The 23,255-nt window shown below is 34.0% G+C and overlaps 1 protein-coding gene across 5 annotated transcripts in view; it reads right to left on the bottom strand.

The window, feature by feature from the left end:
- Positions 1 to 362: 362 nt before the first annotated feature.
- The window catches only part of NAALADL2 (N-acetylated alpha-linked acidic dipeptidase like 2), a 1,313,911-nt gene continuing 1,291,018 nt past the window's right edge, over positions 363 to 23,255 (bottom strand). For all 5 annotated transcript variants that reach the window (XM_027587309.2, XM_027587311.2, XM_027587310.2 and 2 more), the window contains one exon: positions 363 to 3,068. In XM_027587309.2, the coding sequence (XP_027443110.2) occupies positions 2,870 to 3,068 (199 nt within the window). In that variant the 3' untranslated portion in view covers positions 363 to 2,869. The remainder of the gene's footprint in view (positions 3,069 to 23,255) is intronic.

Genomic DNA, 23,255 nt, shown 5'->3' with positions numbered 1-23,255 from the left:
TTTTTTCTACGAACTAAACCTGTGACTATATCCATGTTGCTAATCACTTTGGCTTCACTTACTGCATCTGATGGGAGTGATGATGCTTTCTTTCCCTGGCTGAAGGTAATTTCCTAGGGCTTAGACTAGAATGTCGCTTAGGCTTTCTTTTTACAGAACCTCTGCTTTTCCGCAAAGGGCAGTAGCCCACGTGTACCCTTCCTGAACCCAAATTTAAGTGGTGAACATCTGCCACATTTTCTTGGGAGAATAACCATTTGTGACTCATTATGCCCTGGCGCCATTCTATGTATGAAGGATTGTGAGAAGTACCAGGCAGGCACCCAGATATCTCCACAACAGTTTAAACCTACTATCAATTCACCAAAAACAGTTGTTATTAACTTGCATAGGATTTTATTTACTTGGATTTGTTAGGGAAAAAAATTAAAATGATATAAATTTAGAGGAACCCCATAGCAGTGATGTTCTAGTTAAGAGGTTTGTTGCAGTCAAAGATCTAAAGCAGCATCTATAGATTTAGTGGACATCTGTTTTAACTATAATTTCCTTTCTTCACATAATCTCTTAAATAGACTAACAAAAACACACTAGTACATAGTTAACTTTAGTTTTTTTTTTTCAAATAACAAATATCATATAATCTAGAAGGGAGAATACATAATATGAGATTTTTATCTATGCAATGTGGTTTACATAGGTAGGCAATCTTTAGACAAAAAAGTACAAACGTGTATTTTGTGCTTTCGACAGTCTTACAGACTAAGGGAGTAAGTTTCCTTAGGATTTTGTTTTAAAATGATAAACTACCAAACTAATAATTACTTGTTTTTGCTTGCTTTAAATTCAGCTTCAAAGCCAAAATGTTGCTTGCTTTAAATTAACTTCAACTCTAAATGAAGAACTGGAAAAACACACTGAAGCTTGGTTAAATATGTAAGATCCTTTGGCAGAAAGCATTTTCTTATTTGGCTGCAAATGGTGTTTGTATGTGTCTTCTCACCTCTGTTCTGCTCTTGATTTCTGCGGAGCAAGTGAGGGCACTGAGGCGGCGGCACGCAGGAGACTGGTCCTCTTAGCTTTTCCTTGTAGATACTCCTCAACATGGGAAATATTTTCAAACAAGCACATTGGTTTTAAAAAAAATTGTAAGGTAGCTTCATTTGTCACTTAAAAATATGCACACACAAGTAATTCATAGGAAAATGGATTTCTGTTCGAATTATCTAGCTAGTTGCATCAATTCTCCTCTTTGCCTTGAGCATATCAACATTACTTATGATAGGAACAGCTGACCCTTATAAATCAATTAATCAGTACTGATTAATTCTTTCCCCTCAACTATAGCTTTCCTTTAAAGTAAGAGTAGGTTTATGCTTATCCATAAAACCTGGAGACTTCGACACACAAGCATTGGCCGTAATGTCGCTCTGGTGGAGTAGCTACAAAGGGAAGTGTGACTGGGTGTTGTGTTAGGTAGAGACAATGCACATAAAATATACTGAGGCTATGTCTCCTAAGGTGAATTGCTTTATTCAATATCAGAAGAATATTTCTAAGGATAAAGCTCAAAGTTTAAACTGTCACCTAATAGAATTTTAGGCTTTGGGGGAAATAGTGGATGCTGGGGCCATTTCATGACAATGTCAATATGAAAAACTTCATTTTCCACATGAGGGAAGAATTGAAGTGTGGGAAAGACACACTCTTATAGTAACACTGTATTTTCTGCAAAAATTAGAAGCATGAATATCTGCTACTTTCATCTTAGTCACAATGAAGGATAAAGAAGGAAAAATATCAAAAGTTTCTTCACAGAATTAAGAAGTTTTTCATTGATCAAACAACTATTTCTTTCATTGTAAGTCCTTTTTGTCAGTGGCAGAAATAGCAATTTGATGCTTTTTAAGATAGTTTGGGTTTTCAAAGAGAAATTTTGCTACTTTCCTGTGGAAATTACATGGTATTCTGTTAAAACCGCCTTACAAGAAGGAGTTTCAGAAAAGATACAAGAAGGAAGAGTGATGCAAAATGCTTTCATTTCAGAATAGCTGAGTTTCAGTGCTTCCAACAGAACCAACGGAAGAAGAAATCAGAAATATTTTCTCCCTCTTAAGACATATATCACTCCTGAAATTTGTACAAAATCAACTGAGGCAAATTAGGGGTTTCAAAGCTAGTCACCTTATAAGTTGTTAGGAAAAAATTTGCATTTAAATTGCTCTTGTGCAACTACTTTGAGATATTCCCCTGGAATGTTTATGGCTCTTTTTTTCATTAATACTTAAAAAATACAATTTCATAACCAGTGTATTACTATATCTAGTTGTATTACGAACAGGCACTTCATTTCATAGAATAGAAACATTCAAAGTGGTTTTGGTCGACCAATCAGTTGGTCAGAATACTTGAATTCTTCATATTGAGTACTTACGAGTGAAGTTAATCTGAAACCATATCAACTCTCCATATCTACTACAGAAACTAGGTCATTAAAAGCTGTAACATAGGGAATAACTTCCGTTCCTATATGTTTTATCCCTAGGAGTGAAGATTGTCCAGAACTTCTTGGAACTTTTCCCCCCACATATTTTATATATATAAAAATACAGCAGATTCCTTTTAATAGATAAATCTTAAGGATTATTTCAATAACTTGCTTTGACATATTCAGAGATGTCGATATAAGAAAATATTAAATGTGCAAAATGCTCTTTTATATGTACATTTAAAAACACAATGTCATAATAGCTTTAGACTTGTATAAAAAGTGACTGGGGGGAAAGTCTTCAATGTCAGAAAATCCTGTTAGATTAGAGCTTTTGCTTGAGGAATTGTAAACAAACTTTTTAAAATGCTGAGAGTTTTCTCAGTTCTTTGCAACCAAGACACTCTCGAACACATCAAGTCCTGCTTTGAAGTAAACCTGAGCTGAATTAATGCTCTTCAACACCTCTGACAGGGCTTCTTGAAGGGTCTCATTTGAGGCAAGTAACTTGCAGCGCTCCTGTGCCTCCAGGAGGATTGAAAACTGGCTTGTCTTCTCATCAAGGTGGTACAGGATATTTCTATAAAGAAATAAGGAATGTGTAAATGTCCTAGGCACAATAGTCTTTTCATATCGAACATTGTAATAACTATTTCCAAGGAACAGTCACATTTGCAGTAAATGAAGAAATTATAAAAATACATTTATCATCATTTTTTCAACTTCTAATGAATTAATGGATACAGACATCGGTCGTGAAGCTTCCTATAGTGATGAGAGATCGTTAGACATTATATGCCCCCTCATAGAAGTGTACAATACTATTTATGAAATAGAATAAAGTAGTTTTGCTAAAAAAGTTGAATCTGAATCTGATGAAGCTTCTAAATCTAATTGCTAATAAATACAGGAGACAGAGAAATACCTTAAATGATAAAACGATGTGCTATTAGCAAATGTGAACTCTGCGGAACTCTGTAGGACAAACGATCCAGCTTATTCAACAAATAACTGCAGTAAAAAAATAGGTGAAGGAAAACCTCCAGACTAGGGTTTGTCAACCTCGGGCTCTTGACATTTGGGGCTGGGTGATTCTTTATTGTGTAGCTGTCCTATGCATTGCAGGATGTTTAGCAGTATCCCTGGCCTTTAGCCACTAGATACCAGCAGCACTCCCCTTTAGTTGTGTCAGTGAATTTGGGCTGCTATAACAGAATACCATACACTGAGTGGCTTGACCAACAAAGGTTTATTTCTCACAGTTCTGAGGCTGGATGTCTGAGACCAAGGTGCCAGCACAGCTGGGATCTTGGTTGGCGTCTTCTTCCTGTTTCCGTTTTCACAAGTCCTTCCCTGGTGTACATACACGGAGAGAGAGAGAGATCCTGTGTCTTCTCCTCTTTTTATGAAGGCATTTGTCCCATTATGAGGGCCCCACCTGCATGAACGCACCCAACCTTAATTAGCTCCCAAAGATCCCACCTACAAATACCATCACATTGGGGTTAGGGTTTTAACTCATGTATTTTGGGGAGGATACAAACATTCAGTCCATTGCAGTTGTGAAAACGAAAAATGTCTCCAGACTGCCAAAATTGTCCCTTACAGGGCAAAATTGCCCCTGATGGACAACTGCTTTAGACCAAAAGAAACATATCAACCAGTCATGAAGTAGAGACTTTACCAGGTTTTTATTCAAACAAACTGTTTAAAGAATGAGAAGCAGTGCAAAATTGAATACTAATTGGAGATTTGTTAATATTAAGGAATTGTTAATATTTTAGGTGTGATGATGGTATCATCAGTGTGGTTTCAAAAAGTGTCCTTATTTTCTATAAATACGTTTGGTAATATTTGCAAATGAAATGTTGTATCATGTCTAGGATTTTGCTTCAGAACATTTGGGAGAAGAAAGGGGAGTAGAGCCATGGATGGTATGGATGGAACAAGATTGACCATTAGTTAAAAATTGTTGAAATTGGATAATAGAATGCGTTATACGTTCTCTCTTCTTTTGTATATATTTGATATTTAGAATACTATCTTCTTATAAGTGTGGAGTGTATATTAAATGGTGCCCTGAAATTTATCCAAATTTCTTGGAAAGAAGAATTTGGCCTTGGGCAAATCTAAAGTGCTCCTTTTTATCATTGATAGAAAGAGACGCATTTTGGCAGAAAAGTATGGATTATTACATCATTTGACTTTTTCCCAGCCCAAATTAACTGAAATTCCATGGTCTAATGAGAGAGGCAGATATAAATAATTAAAATAACGTTGTCTGTCAAATTAAAAATGAAAGGTGTAGCAATAACAGATGAAGTATTGCCATTGAAAAGGGTCAGAAAAAAGTTCATAATAGAGAATATTTGAATGTCTTCTTGAGTCACCGGTTACAAAGGTTTAGGAAAGGAAACAAGGTGGAAAGCAGAGACAGCACCCTATGCAGGAGGGATGCAAAGGCACACATTTCTAAAATAGCTTGGTCTGCCCAGTGGATCAATGCCAGAGTTTCTGTACGAACAATGTGCAAGGCCAGCAGGGGCAGCTGTAGGAGAGCTGGGGGAGCCATCCTAGGGGCCCTTCCATACCAAGTGGAGGAAATCACACTTTTTCTTACAGGCATAAGAAACTGGTGAAAGGTTTTAAGCAAAAGAGAAAGGTTATGAGATTTTATTTGGCATGACCACTTTGTAATACAAAGCCTGGAGAACCACTTAGTCCAGAGGAAAGGGGACAAAGATGTGAGTTACACAGTGATGGTTAATTTTGAGAAGATGAAGTGAGGGCTATGGTACAGATTTAACTAATTTATACTTTCCCTGAAACTAACCTCCATTTATAGAGAGTTCTGAATTCTTGTTTCCTATCTCATCCTAACTCCTCTATCTCAGCTTCTCCTAAACTTCCCACTTTGTACTCTGTGGTGTACCGAATCTACCTAATCACTCACGCCAGAACCCTGCAAGCCATCTCTTTTCCTTATGTATCTAACTGGTCTCTGGTGATACTGACTTCCCCATCTTTTCAGGGTCTTTTCTTCTCTGCGGTGGGACCCTGTACCCTATATTTTAAAGGATATGCCAGGATGTCATTGCTTTACACACCAGGTTTACTTCTTTATGGGGTCTCATTTAGTGTTGTGAACATAGGAGATCTTCAGTCATGGTGATTTAATTACATAATTTACATAATTTATTTAATTGATGTTTGTACATTATACATGTACATACGTACAGTATCCGTATGTACATGTTTCTATGTGTAAGTTTTGATTTTATTAAAATAACTTAAAATAGTGAGAATTAGTGAAATACCTAAAGACAATTTCCCTAAATATTAGTTTTACTAGTTTTACATCATTAAGGGGGGGTGGGAAATAAAAGAAACCAAATAATACAAAGGAACCTTGATACCACCATGGAATTTTTCCAAATGGAAATAAAACTGCTTCAGATAGTCACATATATTCTCCTACCTGACATAGCCTATATAAAAGTTACTTTTTTCAACTTTACATAATCTTTTTCAATTGCCATTTTTAAAAAAAGAGTGGATTTTTAGTGTCAGGATACCTACCAAATGTTTAAATTCATAGTGAGCCATTTAAACAAACAAATATATATATATATATATATGAAAGGAAAATGATTTAATAATTAAGATCTTTTGAAGTAAAAACAGTTTAAAATATACTTTAATTATTCAATCAGTTAAAAGGTACTCTTATAGACAACTTATACTGCTTTACCAATAAGAATAACTAAATTAGTATAATAGTTATAGTTTTAAATTCTCTCCTTCTACTTTATCAGTTTTCTGTTAATTATAAATCATTTCACAGCAAATATATTTCCAGAATGTAAGAGTGCAACAGATCTTTGAAAAGCTGTACCAAATATTTCCATTCCTGGAAGGGCATATTGTTAAGCATGCTGACGAACAAAAGTATTATAAACTTGGTTATCCAGAACTGCCTCTTAAATGAAGGGAATGAGTGCAATTATATATTATGGGGAGTATGTTTAATAATTTTTTTACTAGTATAGTGACCTTTCCACATTTTCAAAGCCCACTGGCACAAAATACATTCCTACATATACATTCTATGGTTATTAAATGTTAAATATTAGTAATATTAAATTTAATGATAAGATATTAATAAAACATGCTCATAAAAGGTTACAAGATTAATCCCTCAATGACAATTAATTTAAGCATGAGCACAATTTCTAATATATATATGTAAAATTTCAGCATAACTACTATAAAGATCTAGAAGAGTGATAAGGTAGAAGACTAAAAATAGATCCTTAAAAAATGTTTAGGTCTATAAACACAAGAAATATAATCTCTCTTTTTTTTTAAACTGGAAAGCAATACATATACTTCTTAAAGACCAATGCAATAGAGTCTGTAGTGCACCAACATTTGCTTTTTCTAAGTAGTAAGCAACACAGTAACATACTTTTATAATGACTGTAAACAAGCCGGTGTGAATAGAAATGGATCCTTTTTTTCGTTTGTGAAAGTCCACAAGGAGATAAACACATTTTCCATATGCTACATGATTCAAGTAGTAAGCTGTGGCAAGCTATTATGTAAGATAAACACTCATATCCATTTCTACCCAAATTGGATACAAATCAGCATAAAACTACAGATATTGAGATTCTACTTGAAGATAAGTGACCAGATTTTTTCATCATAATGTAAGAGAAAACTTTCATTTTAGGGAGTTGCTGGTATTACTTGAGTTAGTTGATCCTTATTGTGATAGAAGTTTTGTTTTGTTTTGTTTTGTTTTTAACCTGGATAGATTGCTTTATCTTATAAACAAATTAAGGATAACAAAATATCTTCTTTAAAATTTTCATGAGAAGAAAAATTTCTCCTACTGATTTCCAGAAGTAGCTCATCTTTTCCTATTTTTCTTTTGTGTACTAAATGTGTACCATTTAGCTTCTTACTTATATAAAATAAATTTCTGTATTTGGAGCCCTTTTTCAAAAAAGTACCTTCATAGTATTTTAGTTTTAATATTTGAATGGAAGACAAAACCCAAAACCCAGCCATGTTTTTACATTTCATAACATACATTTCCATACATTTCTTAGTTCTGAGAACTTTCTTACATCTTCAATCATTAACTCTAAGTACTCCAGGATCATCCTTGGAGGGCAAAACTACTGTACCATTTTTTTAATATGCAAATGATTCTTGCCTTTGAAAATATTTCAAATTAGATCAATGATTCGATGGAAGCTTCTAAGCCAAAAGCTCTTTGTATTCCCATTTATGTCATCAGAATTAAACCTCAGTTAAATGGAGTTAAAAGATTTCAACAATATATACTATATCAAAGTACTCAAATATGTCTTGCTTTCTCAGTGATGGGTCATATTTTTCAGCTTAGGGTAGACTGGGAATTGGCAAATAGCCAGTCAAAAGGCTCATGTCTGGCAGGAAAGTAGGGTGGAAAGAAAGTAAAAAAATACACTTGAAGAGATTCCATGTCAAGAGTCTGCCTTTTACAATCACAAGGAATTATATACCTTAATGAACCATTCCCGCTCACACACACCTGTGTAGTCCAGTTCAGAAAGTTTCCTTGTAGAGAGAACGGACTGTGTTATTAATTCAATAAATCACCATCCTATTTGCATACCACACAACATGCATCTCAGTATGGCATGTAGAGGACATCAGACCTAATTAAAATATTATTTAATTGAAATCGTTTTTGTAGTTATCGTGTTTAAAATAACATTAATTCCACCCTCGTGTCTATCTTCCCTCATCTGTAACAATTTGGATCTTATAAATGTAATTCATACAGTCATCCTGACCCACACACAACACAAAGAGACTACTAAAAGGAAAATGGAATACATTATTGATGACATTAATGAAATTACAACACACATCACTCATCTTAATGGGTCTGTTTCAATGACACATCACGGTGACCAGGAAAGAGCAGTGCCAAACTCAGAAACCTAATTAATAACTCCCACAGCATCAGTGAAGGAGATGAAGCATCTGTACTCAACTGACAAATCTTTCCCGTTCAGCTTAGGCAAAGGAAAACTGAAGAAAATGAATTTTGAAACAAAGTGAGCTAAAGTCTTCATGAGTCATTTCCTTGTGTGTGAATTAGCAAATTAATGATGGAAATGATGATTCTCTTTCAAATGTTCCTTCTTATATTCATAAATGGGCATAGGATGCCACCCATCTTAAACTTGAGTTAACATTCATTATACTTCATGTTGAGAAATTCCGAAATGAAATCACAGTAAATAATAAACCATGTCTTTCAAAATTGATTAGGCATACATGCTGCATGCAGAGACAAAAGGCCAGCTCAATAGTTATAATTGTGGCTAATTTTAAGGATTATACTAACTGTACTCCATAGTTAACAGTGGATTGCGGTAGGTATATCAACATTAGGAAACACCATTTGACTTGGATACTACGTCCACGACAATTCACAAACTGCATGGCTGCACTACTTATAGTACAAGTATCTTCTCAATTAAATTTGAATTTGGTCTATACTTGCAAAAGCAGAATGAGAATTAAGACCACTGTGATATTGCCAAGCCACCAACTCACTCCGTAGACAACTGAGAATGAAATAACATGTGTAGATTGTTTATAAAAATGGCTGTCATTATTTTCCCTCCTTCTATGCAGGCCTCCTCAAAATATGACTGTAGCTCCAATCCATCAACAAATGGAGTCTATTCCCTTGCCTACTGATTCTGGTTTGGCCTTAATATTTGCTTTGACCAGTAGAATATGGCTTATGAGGTGAGCCTATGCCTTAGAAGGTCTTGCATGCTTCCTCTCTCTGGAACCCTGCCAAACCACCATGTGAATGATCCTGTTAGCCTGCTGGAAAAAAAGAGAACACATAGAGAGAGAGGAGCTGTTCAGCTGAGTGAGGCCCTCCTATATATACTAGCTAGCCCCCAGCCAAGTTGGTAGCCAAAGCACTGGTTGCAGACATAAACATAGCCGAGAGATACCCAGCCTGGCCCAGATCAGGAGAATAACCCAGCTGAGTCCAGCCTAGCTGGCCATATTGAAGAATTACAGACAAAATAAATAGTTGTTTTAAGCTACTAAATTTGGGGGTGATTTTCAATGGGGCAATAAATGATTGATAGATATGAGTTGTAGTGTTTTACTTCCCTGTGGGAAGGGAAAGGTTAATGTTGCTATAGAAATCAGGTCTCTATTCTCTCTTAATAACATTGACAGAGTACAAATGTATGCTGTTGGATTGACAGTTTTTTAAGTGACTAGCTGCAATTTGGAAGACACCGTTGAAAAATCATGCGAAACAGTCCCCATGATGTATGCATTACAAAATTAGGATACCTGTGTTCATTTGTTTGAAGTTTTAAAATCTGGAGTATCAGGTGAGATTTTTTCCACTAAACAAAAAATAAGTTAATCGTTATAGCATACTGCTTTTTGTTTTTGGTTTTTGTTTTATTTTGTTTTGTTTTAATATGGATCATCTTGCTGAGGTACAGCCCAAGAAATGAACAAAAATATTTCTGTTTGCATTAAAATTAATATAAAAAGACAGCAGGAGAACAGTAGAATGACTTAACTGTATTCTATGTCTCAAGACTTCTCAGTCCAATCTAGCTGTATTATTTCTCAAGAGAAGTTCACTGAGAAGAGGATATCTTTTAAGATATTCAAGGAAGACTCCCTTGAATGGTGCAGTGCTTAATGGCTTACCAATAACGAAAAATTATATTTCTGCACTCCAGAATTTCCTATTGAATCAAAAGGGGTCCGAGAAATCAAAGATTAACACATCCTTAGCACCTTCCCACACTCACGTAATTTTTTTCTTGTCTTAACTTCATCACTGTTTTTTCTTTCCATCTTACTTTCACCTGTATGAATGGCTTACCTCAATATTTAGGTGACTTTTCTTTCTTAACTTATTGAGAACTCATTTTCTTTTAGTATGAGTTTCTCTCATCAGCACCCTCCAAGGACAATTTCATTTGAATGCCCTATAGGCTCTTGTCAGTTAATATAACAATACATTTCCTTTAATCTATACTCCAAATATTTGCATTTTCCCTTTCTCCATTATTCTTTCCTTACCTTCATTACCTTTAGTAAACAGCAATGCTGAGACCACAAAACCAAAAAAAATAAGTAATTCAGGTTTTCCTTCATTTTTTTATTGCAATAGTGAAAGGGATGTGACCTATTTGTTTTGAAAAGTTCACTCTAAAGGCAAAAGTTTATAATTTAGGCTGTGTCTATTTAAACAAAGTGAGTAATTGAGCCAATATTGATCTTTTTGCTTATTCTACTCAACAGCTCTTATTTAACATTTAATATGAGTAAGTTGCTGTGTTAGACGCTCAAGGATAGAAAAGAGTTTACAGTCTATGTTGAAAGCTAAGCACATAATGAATAAATTATTATTTTAATGTATTGCCTATATAATGCATTTAGAATGCATTCTATGGTATGAGATTATTCAATTTCATATTTTAAAAAACTTTTCACCTTATTTTATGTATATGTGTACATATACATATATATCTTAGACTATTAGAAAATATTGGCTTTGCTATAAATGTTTTTGTGTATCTCTCTATGTCATATACTTTTTATGGGGATATAGTACAATTTCTATAAATATTCTATGTAGTCTTCACCACATGTCTTATGGTTTGTGGGAAAATCTCCAGGGGTAGATCCTGATAGTATCAGTTAAACTTGGCTCATCTGATTCCAATCACCATGATATTGATTCAGATAACATAGTCCTAATCAATTCAGCATAAGGTAATTGCTTAATCAAATGGATTATTTCAACAATGGGCATATGTTGGGAATTGAATTTGAAGGAAGACTTTCTGCAGGACTCTAAGGGCAGTGGTTCCTTGCTTTTTTGAGAGAACCACTAAAAGTTAATCCCTTGTCTGCTTTTGAATAGTATGGGTTATGGATATGAAATCTGAAAATGGTACATCCACTTTTTCCAACAGGAGGAAAATCAGCTTTGACATGATACCATGCAAGCAGAGCTGACAGACAGAAACATATTCCCTGGTCATATGATAGAGATGCTGAACCTAAAATCTGCTTTTTCTCTTGACTTTCCAATTATGTGAGTCAAGATACGTTACTACTTTGTGTAGGGTTTTATGCTACTTTCCATCAAATGTATCCAGAAATACAATACTTATTAATTATATAGTTATTAAAAACACATACATATTTTCCTTAATAACTATAGATATTTTTTTAACCTGAAGATTTACATAATTTATTTAGTTGATGTTTGAAAATAACTTCCTTGAGCTAAAAAATGCATGGCCTTCCTTAAATAACAAGTATTTTATTTGAGATGATTTGAAAACGTAGAAATTAACAGAACAATAAAGTGTTTAACTTTAGCTAGAAAAAAAAACTAAGTAGAGTGACTATCTGAAGCTATGAATGTTGATCACAAAGGTTGAAAGTATTTAATGAAGGAATTAATGTTTTGACGTAAAATTACTCTAAAAAAGTAGGAGGATTACCTTTCACATTTTACAGAATTGTTACACGTTAACTTACTAAACATTCACTTTGTAAATGTGACAAAAAATAATGTTTTAAAGGAACTCTGGTGCTATTCCTCAGCTGTGTTAATTTGTTCACAATTTACATGAGTATTACTGTCTGTAACTATTTTTGCTAGTATAAGGAAATAAAATGCTGTGGTTTGCACCTGTAAACAAATGGATCCATATACAGTTTACTATGCAAATTAAAAAAAAAAACTAAAATCACCTAATTTTGCAGTCCTATTAATTGTTTTCAAAATGTAAGTACTGGATAGGCAAATTTCTATTATGTTGAAGTTGATGTAAAAAAAATACACATTGTGTATAAATAGTAGAAATATCTATTCTTTGCTTAGGGAAGTTGAAAAGATGTATTCATTTGCACTCTTAGTCATGGGTGTCAGGGTTGAAAATGGTCCACAGGTACCCAACTCAAAGTCCTTGTGCATTTGTACACCAATCAAAAACTAATCATGTATAATTTAAGAAAATATAAATTTACTAAAAATGTGTATACTGTATCATCTCATTTATATGTGGAATCCAAAAAAATAACCCCAAAAGCATAGAAACAGAACAGATTGGTGGTTGCCAGAAACAGGGTGGGATTGAGGGAGTGGTGAGGGGAAAGGGTGCAGGTGATCAGACGTACAAACTTCCATAAACTTCCAGTTATAAGGTAAATAAGTCGGGATGAAATATACAGCATGGTGCCTATAGTTAACAATATTACATTGGATAATTGAAAGTTTCTAAGAGGGCAGATCTTAAAAGTTCTCATCACACACACACACACACACACACACACACACAAATCTGTAACTATATGAGGTGATGGATGTGAACTAAAGTCATTGTGGTAATCCTTTTGTAATACATAAATACATTAATTATGTTGTGCATCTTAAACTAATACAATATTATATGTCAATTCCATTTCAATAAAACTGGAAAAAATAAATGTGTTAAAATATGTAAAAAAGTATGTGTATATATATATACACACACACATTTACAATAAATATATATATATACATATATATATATATGTTATAATTTACAGAAGTAATGAAACACATTGAGGCCCAGGCACTAATCAAGAGAAGCTAAGTATCACAGAGTACTTCTAAGATTCTGCTATAGGAACAAGTTTATGACACTGATGTCTATTTGACACAGTGATACCATCACCTCTGCATTGAGAACCAGAACCTGGCAGCATTGCTGTCTCTTAACATTCACTCTGCCACTGTCAGAGTCTTGATCCGCAACTAGCATGAATAATCTTGAATTGCCCCTACATTTTTGTGTCACTTATTTCAGATTTAAGGACCTGGGAGAGACCATCCAATTGGCTAACTTAGGTCACATGCCTGTCCCCTCATTCCAGAACAAACTACCTCGACCTATTCAACTTCTGTTGAGGGAAATAAGCGTTGCTTCCTACCAACCTCACAGGGAATCGCCCTCATATAGGAAAGAAGTTCTGGTATTAGGCAGTAATAAATTTTAGAATGTCAACCCAACAAATATCTACTACACTAGTGATGGAAAGGGAAAGTATATTCCAACAGGGTTCTCTTGGAATTATCCTCTATATTGCTGTTCTACTGCATAGCACTTTTCTCCCTTCTATTAAAAGTTAGCAAGTGCTCTATAATATTCCAGCAGCGGTTATCAAATTGAATGTGTATAAGAATAACCTGAGGAAATTTTAAATCTGCTGAAGAAATTCAGATGCAATGAGTCTGAGATACATTAGAGGAGTCTGCATTTTTCCTACTCTGTTAGTTAAACCAATTGGGAGATACCCATAGACCCTTAACAATTCCCTCCAGTGAGTTTACCTTTACTAAGAGGTCTTCTTTTATTTCCAAACAGGTTTCTTCCAGTGACATGTGTCATTATATACAAAATTACATCATTTAATTAACATTATGTAAATAATAACATATTAAATGTAAAAGAAAGTTATTCCTATAAAAATAAAACTGAATGCACTGGGCTTACACATTTTAATTGATAAAATGAAAATGTTGGATTATATTTGAAGAGATAACTGAAGATTATTAACAAAGGGAAGGAAGGAATATACTGACAACGGAGGGGGAAAAATATCTGCCCTCAAATTGTTTTACAAGCAACTATTTCCTGCTCCAAGATGAGGAGACAACGTGGAAATCTTAAATGATGCATCCTCAGTGTGGCTTAAACGGGAAAGTAAATCTAGAATTTCAACTCTTAGAACAGTACTCAAAAAAAGTCCCTGGTCCTATATCAAAGATTGGTGAAACATTTCAGTTAAAATAAATGCCTTTCAATCATTTGCCCATTGATGGGTTCTGATTATGTTAGATAAAAGGATGTGTACCTTTTAGACAATATTTAATCAAACCTTTACTCCTAAAAATAGGAAGGCAAATAGGTATCGTTTTGAGTTCCATTTCTCATAGACTGGTGGTCGCGGCTTGAAATGCTAGGTTGACAATGGATTGGTGACCATTTTGGGCCCCGAAAAAAAAGAGATCTGTTATTACTTAAACTCATATTTGTAGACCCTCCTTCACTTATGATATTTAGCCCATTCTCTTGGTAATAATGCATAGGTTTCTTGAAGTAATCAATGGATGTATAAACCAAGCTATCACAACGGAAGGAGAAAGTCATAATAATTTGGTTTTGCTAATTCACGTATATTCAACTCCAGTAATCCGTTCTTAATTTATATTCTAACTTCCCTAGTTTTCCTGTTTATGAATTTGAATTAACTGAATACTCTCTAAATTTCTCCTTTACTAGGTGCTCTAGACTGTGGACTACTGTTTTTTTAGGGAATAGTCCAGTTTGTTATTGATCAATTATATTATATTTAAATAAAACAATTAACATTTATGTATTTTTCTTAGATAACTTTCACAGATATTAGCTCTTTTGCAAGATATAAATAAAATAAAACTAAAAACTAAAAAAATAAAAACTAGTTTTTGAAGTAACTGACTTTATTCGGTGAGTTCAGTTACATTAATCTATATCTACCTTCTTTCTTGAATCCTAATATTTAATATATGCAAAAAACATTGCAAATTGCTTAGAGAACTTGAAAAGTTCTTAACTCAACTCTTTGAACTGTGGCCCCAAATAGAGAGGAAGAAAAGTAATTTGTCCTTTGCACTGGAAATCTGGATACCAATCATCTTGAAATTTTGTTCCAAACTTAATAAATGTTCTGGCAGACACATTAATCCAATATTCTGAAAATATCATTAAGTGAATTCTGAGCCATACAAAGGCAAAGACTTCTAGTAGTAGAATGTGACTAAAGTGTGTAAATGTTGGGCAATCTGTGAGAAGATTGTTCAAGTCCATAAATTACATTAAGATGATTAAATCATATATGATGGCTAGGTTATAGAATTTTAGTATTTTCAACATTTATATAAGGACAGATCCAAGAAAATCTACCTTTGGATAAAAACAGGAGAAGGAATGTGGTAACAACCATACTAATCTCATAATATCTAAGAAAATCTAGGAAGAATTTTAGAGTAGAAGATAATAGACATCAAAGAAGAGTAATTACCTTGAGAGCTCACTCAGGAAGTATTTATTAAACACCCAGGACTACATGGGATACAAAAGAATTAGAAAAGTGATCTCAATTCCTAAGTTTTAAATGGAAAAGAGTGAATAGTTTCAGAGCTGTTGTCTTCTGCATATGTGGCTAACATATTTAAATCAAAGCAAAACTCTGAAGTTAGAAAATTCTACCAGTTTTTCTTGCTCAGAAGACCTCAAAATGTAAAATAAATTTCTAATAATTTTGTATATTTTATCTTCTTTCAGAAAGAGACAATTCAGAGATGTTGGAGTTCATGTCTAAAATGTAAATATACCAAAAATTGATAGACTGATAAAGAGTTGAATGGACAGGGGCAACTGGGTGGCTCAGTCATTAAGCGTCTACCTTCAGCTCAGGTCATGATCCCAGGGTCCTGGGATCGAGCCCCGCATCGGACTCCCTGCTCTGTGGGAAGCCTGCTTCTCCCTCTCCCTCTGCCCCTGCTTGTGTTCCCTCTCTTGCTGTGTTTCTCTCTCTGTCTAACAAATAAATAAATGAAATTTAAAAAAAAAAAAGATCTGAATGGACATCATAGCTTATTATGTAACTTTATATTGTTTTATTTTCCATAATTAATTACATTTGATAATTCTTCACCTTATGTAGAGTCAGATGTCAATAGTTTCCAAGAAATTTATCTTATGACCAAATAGCAGTAACTACTAATACTATGGCTACTAGCTTAGAATTAAACTATACTGTAGATCTACTTTTTTCTCCATTATTTTAGAAACACTCATAAAAATCCAATTAAAAGTAAATGGAAACATATATAAATATGTAAATATATATATATAATTTCTGCTATTTTGAGAAATACTTAGAAGAGGATATAAATTTCAAAAAGTTCATAATCAGTTTTATTTAGGTATTTTGATTTTTTTTTTTTAAGTGGGCTCCATGTCCAGCATAGAACCCAGTGCAGGGCTGACACCCACAACCGTAAGATCAAGACCTGAGCCAAGATCAAGAGAGTCAGCTGCTCAACAGACAGTTGCCCAAGCGCCCTGCAATTTTATTTAGATTTTAATTTTTAATTGAATTTTCAGATATTTCATCCTTTAAAAATCAGTGTTGACTATAAAATTTAAATTACTTATTTCAAAGTAAAGAGAAAATTATTTATCAGAACAAAGCATGCTAGCAACTTGCAGTCATTAATTAGCTTCAACACTAGTCTCTTATGTACCTATTAAAAATAATGAAGATTATCGAACAGTTGAAACTAAAGACAAGGTAAACCCATGACAAGAGCAAAAATAATGATTTTTTAATCTGTAAGTAAATCAAATAATTGTGATATAGACACATTCATCACAGAATATTTTTAATCATGTCTAGTCTTAATCTTGTACAATTTTGATGTTACATATTTAAAAAGAGATTTCATACAATCAGGTAAACTTTGCTTTTCCTTTTCAATGGAATTTGGAAATTGTTATTCCTTTCCCAAATGGAGATGAGGTACAGTGATATCAGTTGTTATTGCTACTATTGAACATCAGTGAATAAATGAAGACTTTAAAGATAAACCATACCAGTTCTGCACTCCTGTGGTTTTATTAACACATAAAGCATCAATTCAGAAAAAATTTTATGTCTGATAGTATTTTGGAATCATTTCTTCTCCTTTCTTGCTACTTAAGTATATATCATTTGTCTACACATTTTTTGAGATACATGCATGTACACATATGTATATATATATATAAATACATGTATACATAAATTTGTATATGTATATAAATAGATATATATATTTGAAAATATGTGTGTGTGTACATATATACATATGTCTATACATACAGAGAAAGAAAGAGAGAGATTGGTTTGTAATCTGTCCCACACTGGACTATGAAGATAAAGTCTAAATTTTAGGTGCTCTTCCTAAACCATATAATTGAATAGGAAGCTTTCTGTTATACTACAAAAAACTCCATTTATTAGTAATACAAATCAATAAGAATAAAAGACAATGCAACTAAGCAAATGTTTTATATTCTAATAGATAAAGGGCTATTTACATTGTTCTATGGGCACAAAAGTAATTATGTGAAAATAGAAAACCCTACATTATTTATAGGCTGTAGAACAATTTCATAGCAGCCTGTGTTGGTATCTCTTCTCAAATTACTAACACTTCTTCCCATTTTTCCCAACTTTAATTCTCATTATAATTATTTTATCAAAATAGGACTTTCTTTACAGACATACTAATTATACTATTTATCATCATCCTACTTGATCTCATACTATGAGGTCACCTAGATATGCTCAGCTCAGTGCTATAAAGGACCCACTGTGATCTTTGCCTTGCTGAGGGAGGAAGGATAAACTAAAAAGGGTAACGTTTGAAAAGAAAATATGCACCACATTCAAAAAGTAATTACAACAATAAGGAGAAATGGAAAAATATGAAGGAAATACTAAATGGTCAATATAAAAACCATGTCTATCTGAGTCTAAAATCCATGCTCTTTCCCACAACACTAAGCTTCTTGACCCATTACCACTTCTTAGCTCCAGGATTTGGAGCTCATTAAACATATTTAATTCCCTGAAATTCTCCTTCTTCACTGGTAAAATAGGATATGTATTACTTAAGTTATTACTTACAATTATTATAAAAAATTAAATGAGCTAAAACACGTAAAGTGCTTACCTAGTGCCTGGCGTATACAGTAAATACTTTATAAGTGGTAGCTACTATTACTTGACATTTCTGGGTTTCTCCTCCCTCACCCCTCTTAATTCTCAACTGACTTTGTCCTTAGTATCACAGAACTGTGAGATCACCAGATGATTTCTCTTGCCCAGGAAAGAGTTCATCCATAAGGAACTTTCAGGGAACAAGGGAAAGACCACTGTAAGGGTTTACCAAGATATATATCACCTCATGCAAGAGTCTGTACCAAGAAAACCACTTGCCTTTTTATATTTGACCATACCTTTAACTATCGAAAATGCCACCCATTCACTTTTGTTAATAATCACTCTACTTTCCTAGTGCTGCTTTTTTTGCAGTAAATATATTTGAAAGAGGAAGATTATTTTACAACATGTATGCAGGTCAGAATAGATAGCTGATAGGGAGGACACACACAGATACATATACACACATGTTTGTGAAAATATATGTTATTAAACATTATTTTAAACTATTATGGAAAATGTACCTTGGTACATTGGTAAACTAATAAAAGGAGGCTCTTTGTAATTTTTAAAGGATCATAGTGAATTAATGAATAAGAATTTCATATTTTCTGACTTGGAGTATGGGAAGAGATCCAGCTACTGGCTATGAGAGGTACTAATGAGGGGACAGGTTTCTTGTGGTCCGGAGGAACTAGAACATGAATTTGATGAATTTCAGAGAGGACCCCAACTACTCATGTTTTGCCAAGAACCCAAGGCTAAGCTTTGTTGATTTCTTCTTGGTGCAACCATGGCATGTGATTAATGGTTTCATCACAGCACTCATCACACACAATTGTTACTCTTTGATGGATACTTGTCTGTCCTTAGACAGAATTCGAGAACAGTTTCTTGTTCATTGTGTATTTATCCATGTTTCTAACAAGTAGATATGGAATAAATTTGACTGCATAAATCAATAAGGGTAGTAATAGCAATTGCTAATATTTGTTGAGCATTTAATATATTATAAGGCATCAGAATCTGTCATCCTAAAACATGCCACTTTGGAATAAGAATTATTTTGAGCTGAAGATAATTGAGAAACTATAGACACAGAAAAGTTCTCTATCCTCTCCAAACTCTCAATCACTGGAATTGAATCCAGATTCTTATCAGCCCAGAGACAGCACCAAGAGGAATGTATATAACAAACCTTACTAAAACAACTCTAGTCATCTACTAGTTTTTCCCCCTTATTTACCTTCCTATACAGTTTGTTGTCCTTGGGAGCCTTAACCCCCTTTTATTTGAGGGTCTTGTCACTTCTCTACAAATTTATTGTTCTTCATTAAGATTCTATATAAGCCCACATTCTAACCACCCCTTCAAGTCAGTCATCACTGTGTTTCTCTACTGTGCATGTGTGCTTCACATCTTAATAAAGTCTTTTTGTTTTTTCTCTCACTAAGCAGTCTTCTGTCAGTCTAATTTCCTAGTCAGAGAACCTAGAAAGGTAAAGGAAAATTTTTTTTCTTCTTTTCCCTATAATATTTTTAGCAATATTCTAAGCATTTTACATATTTTAACTCATTTAATCCTCAAAACAACTTAATGCAATAGGTAACATTAATATATCCATTTTATAGAGAAAGAAAATGGACACAAAGATTGGCTTGCCCAATGCCACACTACCCTTAAGTAGGAGAGCCAAGATTTAGAAATGTACATGATTGAAAGGGTTTTAATTTGAGTATCTGTCTCTGTTTTGTGACTTCTGTTAAAAACATATTCCAGGGGCTCCTGGGTGGCTCAGTCATTAAGTGTCTGGCTTCGGCTCAGGTCACGATCCCAGGGTCCTGGGATGGAGCCCCGTGTTGGGCTCCCTGCTCAGTGGGAAGCCTGCTTCTCCCTCTCCCACTCCCCCTGCTTGTGTTCCCTCTCTCGCTGTGTCTCTCTCTGTCAAATAAATAAATAAAATCTTTAAAAAAAATAAACAAAAAAATAAAAAACATATTCCAACAAGTACTATACTTGAAACTCATGGGTGACAGGTATATAGATAAAACTTCCAAAGGAAATAACAAAATAAACTTTTGCCAACCTGCCAGTGTTGCAAACCCCACCTCACTATAGCTTACAGCTTCATCAATAGGAAAACAGCAAATAACTGTTTCTCCCTATGTAATGATAATGATTCCCTCTCAAAATCAACTTAGATGGTCAGAGATACTTGCCTGAGGATGTTTTCTAACAAAGGAAGGAGTTGATCACTGATACTAAACACTTCTCTCCCCACCCTAAACAATTAAAATCTGTGTCTCTCTTAATGTAACAATACCATCTTGAACCAGCAGGTATTTTTAGAGCATAATAAGGATATTGTTCTAAAATCAAGCAAGAAATAAAAAAGATAAAAGCATTGTATATGTGCTTCATGATTCCTCTCTTCCATTCTTACGTATTGTATCTCTATTAAACGCCTGCTTGTTTTGATAGAAAAAAAGAAAGAAAAAAAAAAAAAAGAAACATCACCCAATTGAGATTTTAATCATTGAGAGACTTGTAACATAAAAGTTTTCAAAGAATTTACCTGAAGTAAAATTGATATAAAAGTCTAGTCTGTAGATTTTTGGATAACTGCTTCTTAATTTAAAGGGATCGGGCACCTGGGTGGCTCAGTCGTTAAGCGTCTGCCTTCAGCTCAGGTCATGGTCCCAGGGTCCTGGGATCGGGCCCCCGCATCCGGCTCCCTGCTCAGTGGGGAGTCTGCTTCTCCCTCTCCCACTCCCCCGCTTGTGTTCTTGCTCTCGCTAACTCTCTCTGTCAAATAAATAAATAAAATCTTTAAAAAACTAAAATAAAATAAAGGGAATACAACAGGTAAATTGAAGAAAAAATCTGCTCAGATAAAGTAAGCAATTGAAGATATAATGAGGAAACTAAGACAACTAAAAGTTGTGTCCACTGTACTAAGGATGAAATCATTTCCAAAAGAGGCCAATAGAGAGATCCAAACTAATAAGGACTGAAAAAAAAAAAAAAAAAAGATTGCATTTATTTTGTGTACAAGTATTGGTGATATGGAAGAAATAACAGATTAGAATGGTGTAGGGGGAGAAGCCCATGTGACAGGATTAAAGAATAAATGGTGACACAGGCAACAGAGAAGCAGACCTTTGAGAAAGTGTGCCAATAAATGGAGGCAGGCAAGCATGGGAGTACAGAAGAGTTGACTGGAGGACTTTTTATCTGTTTTAAGGTATGTCTTGGGAGTAGGTTTTCAAAGGAGGGGGTAGACATCACTGCAGCAACCAAGATTAATTAAAAATGTGCAGAATATGAGATTGAGAGATTTGGGAAAACTGATGGATCAAAGCCAGGAGGGTAAGAGAAGAAGAGATCAAAACTAAAGGTGACCAGGTTAGCCTTGGAAAGGTGTGAAAGTCATCATTTTATCTTAGAAAGGGGGGGGGGGAGATTTATATAGTAAGGGATAATTAAGGGATGAACAAAAGCATTGGAAGTGGATGTGCTAGTTCAGTTAAAACAATTTAGCATTTACTTGCTACTGTTCGCTAACAACTCCAGGTATGGAAATACCCTGCCCACACACTGCTGCAGCTCTCCCAGTCCACAGGGCCTCCCATGGTGCTGGCACCTTGGTACTTCTCAATCGACCTTTATGACATCCTTGCATAACACGCTGGGGTTAGGTGCATGTGATTCTTTCTGATGTGGTATCCAGAGCAATTTCATTTGCAAGTGGAGACTTGGATGAATTCAGGCTAACAGATGTTGCAAATTAGCAGAGGAATGTGAAAGAATCTTCTAAAGAGGATGGAAAGAGAAAATATTTTATCTTTGAATCATCTAGTTCTAAGCATATGCCCAGACCAGAATAGGTACATAAATGAATTAATGAATTAATGAATGAAGCAAATAGCCAGCTTGTTTTAGTGAGACTCTAGAGAAATCAGATTACAGTTTTCAAAGTTAAGGAGGTACAAGGTGAATTTTGAGTAGTCTAAATATTAATATTACTACAAGTAATTTCACCTAAAATATATTTACATTGTTCAAGGATAAACAAAATATTCTTTTGTTCTATCTTATTCAGCATTATAGATGAGTAGATTTGTATTCAACTAAAATATTTTGAGAGTTTTTGAGTTTTGTTTTGATTAATACTTCATTTACTCCTATGGTCTCTGATATTTAACTTTTCTTTTAAAATTTTCCTTACCCTATATTTGTCATCCACCATCACAGATACCACCAACAAAATCACCACCATGGTTGAGGGGTGGGGTGAGAGAATTTCTTTTAAAAGGGGGTACTTTTACTCTCTTGGAAGTTTTATAAGACTATACTGCTGTGAGTCAATTCAAATGGCTGGGGTGTTTCATCTACAAGAAAAGATGTAGGATCTTTGGGAACATCTATTGTTCTATAGAATATAATATGAGTCACATATGTAATTTTTAATTTAGCTCTATCAAACTAAGAAAAAAACAGGTGAATTAATTTTACTATATTTACCGAACTCAATATTATCATTTCAACATGAAATCATACAAAAGTTACTGATGTGATATTTTGCACTTCATTTTTACTTTTCTTTGGAGTAAGTCTTAAAATCAAGTGTGTATTTTACACTTCTAATATCTCAACGTGGACTAACTATATTTCAAGTTAACCAGTACTTACATGTTGCTAGTGGCGACCATACTGAATAGCATAGACCTAGAAGTTCAGATTACATAATTATAAACTATTTTTAAATTAAATAGCTAATTATTTGAAACTTTTTTAAACTTTATTCACGATATTTTTGTTTCCCTATAACAAACCAATGAGTCAAACTTATTTCTACTTTACTGTATTATTAAGCTCTATATAAATATCT

This window comes from Zalophus californianus, chromosome 1, assembly GCF_009762305.2.
Source record: "Zalophus californianus isolate mZalCal1 chromosome 1, mZalCal1.pri.v2, whole genome shotgun sequence".
In the NCBI taxonomy this organism is placed as follows: Eukaryota; Metazoa; Chordata; class Mammalia; order Carnivora; family Otariidae; genus Zalophus; species Zalophus californianus.
This window is presented reverse-complemented; position numbering and strand designations above follow the sequence as displayed.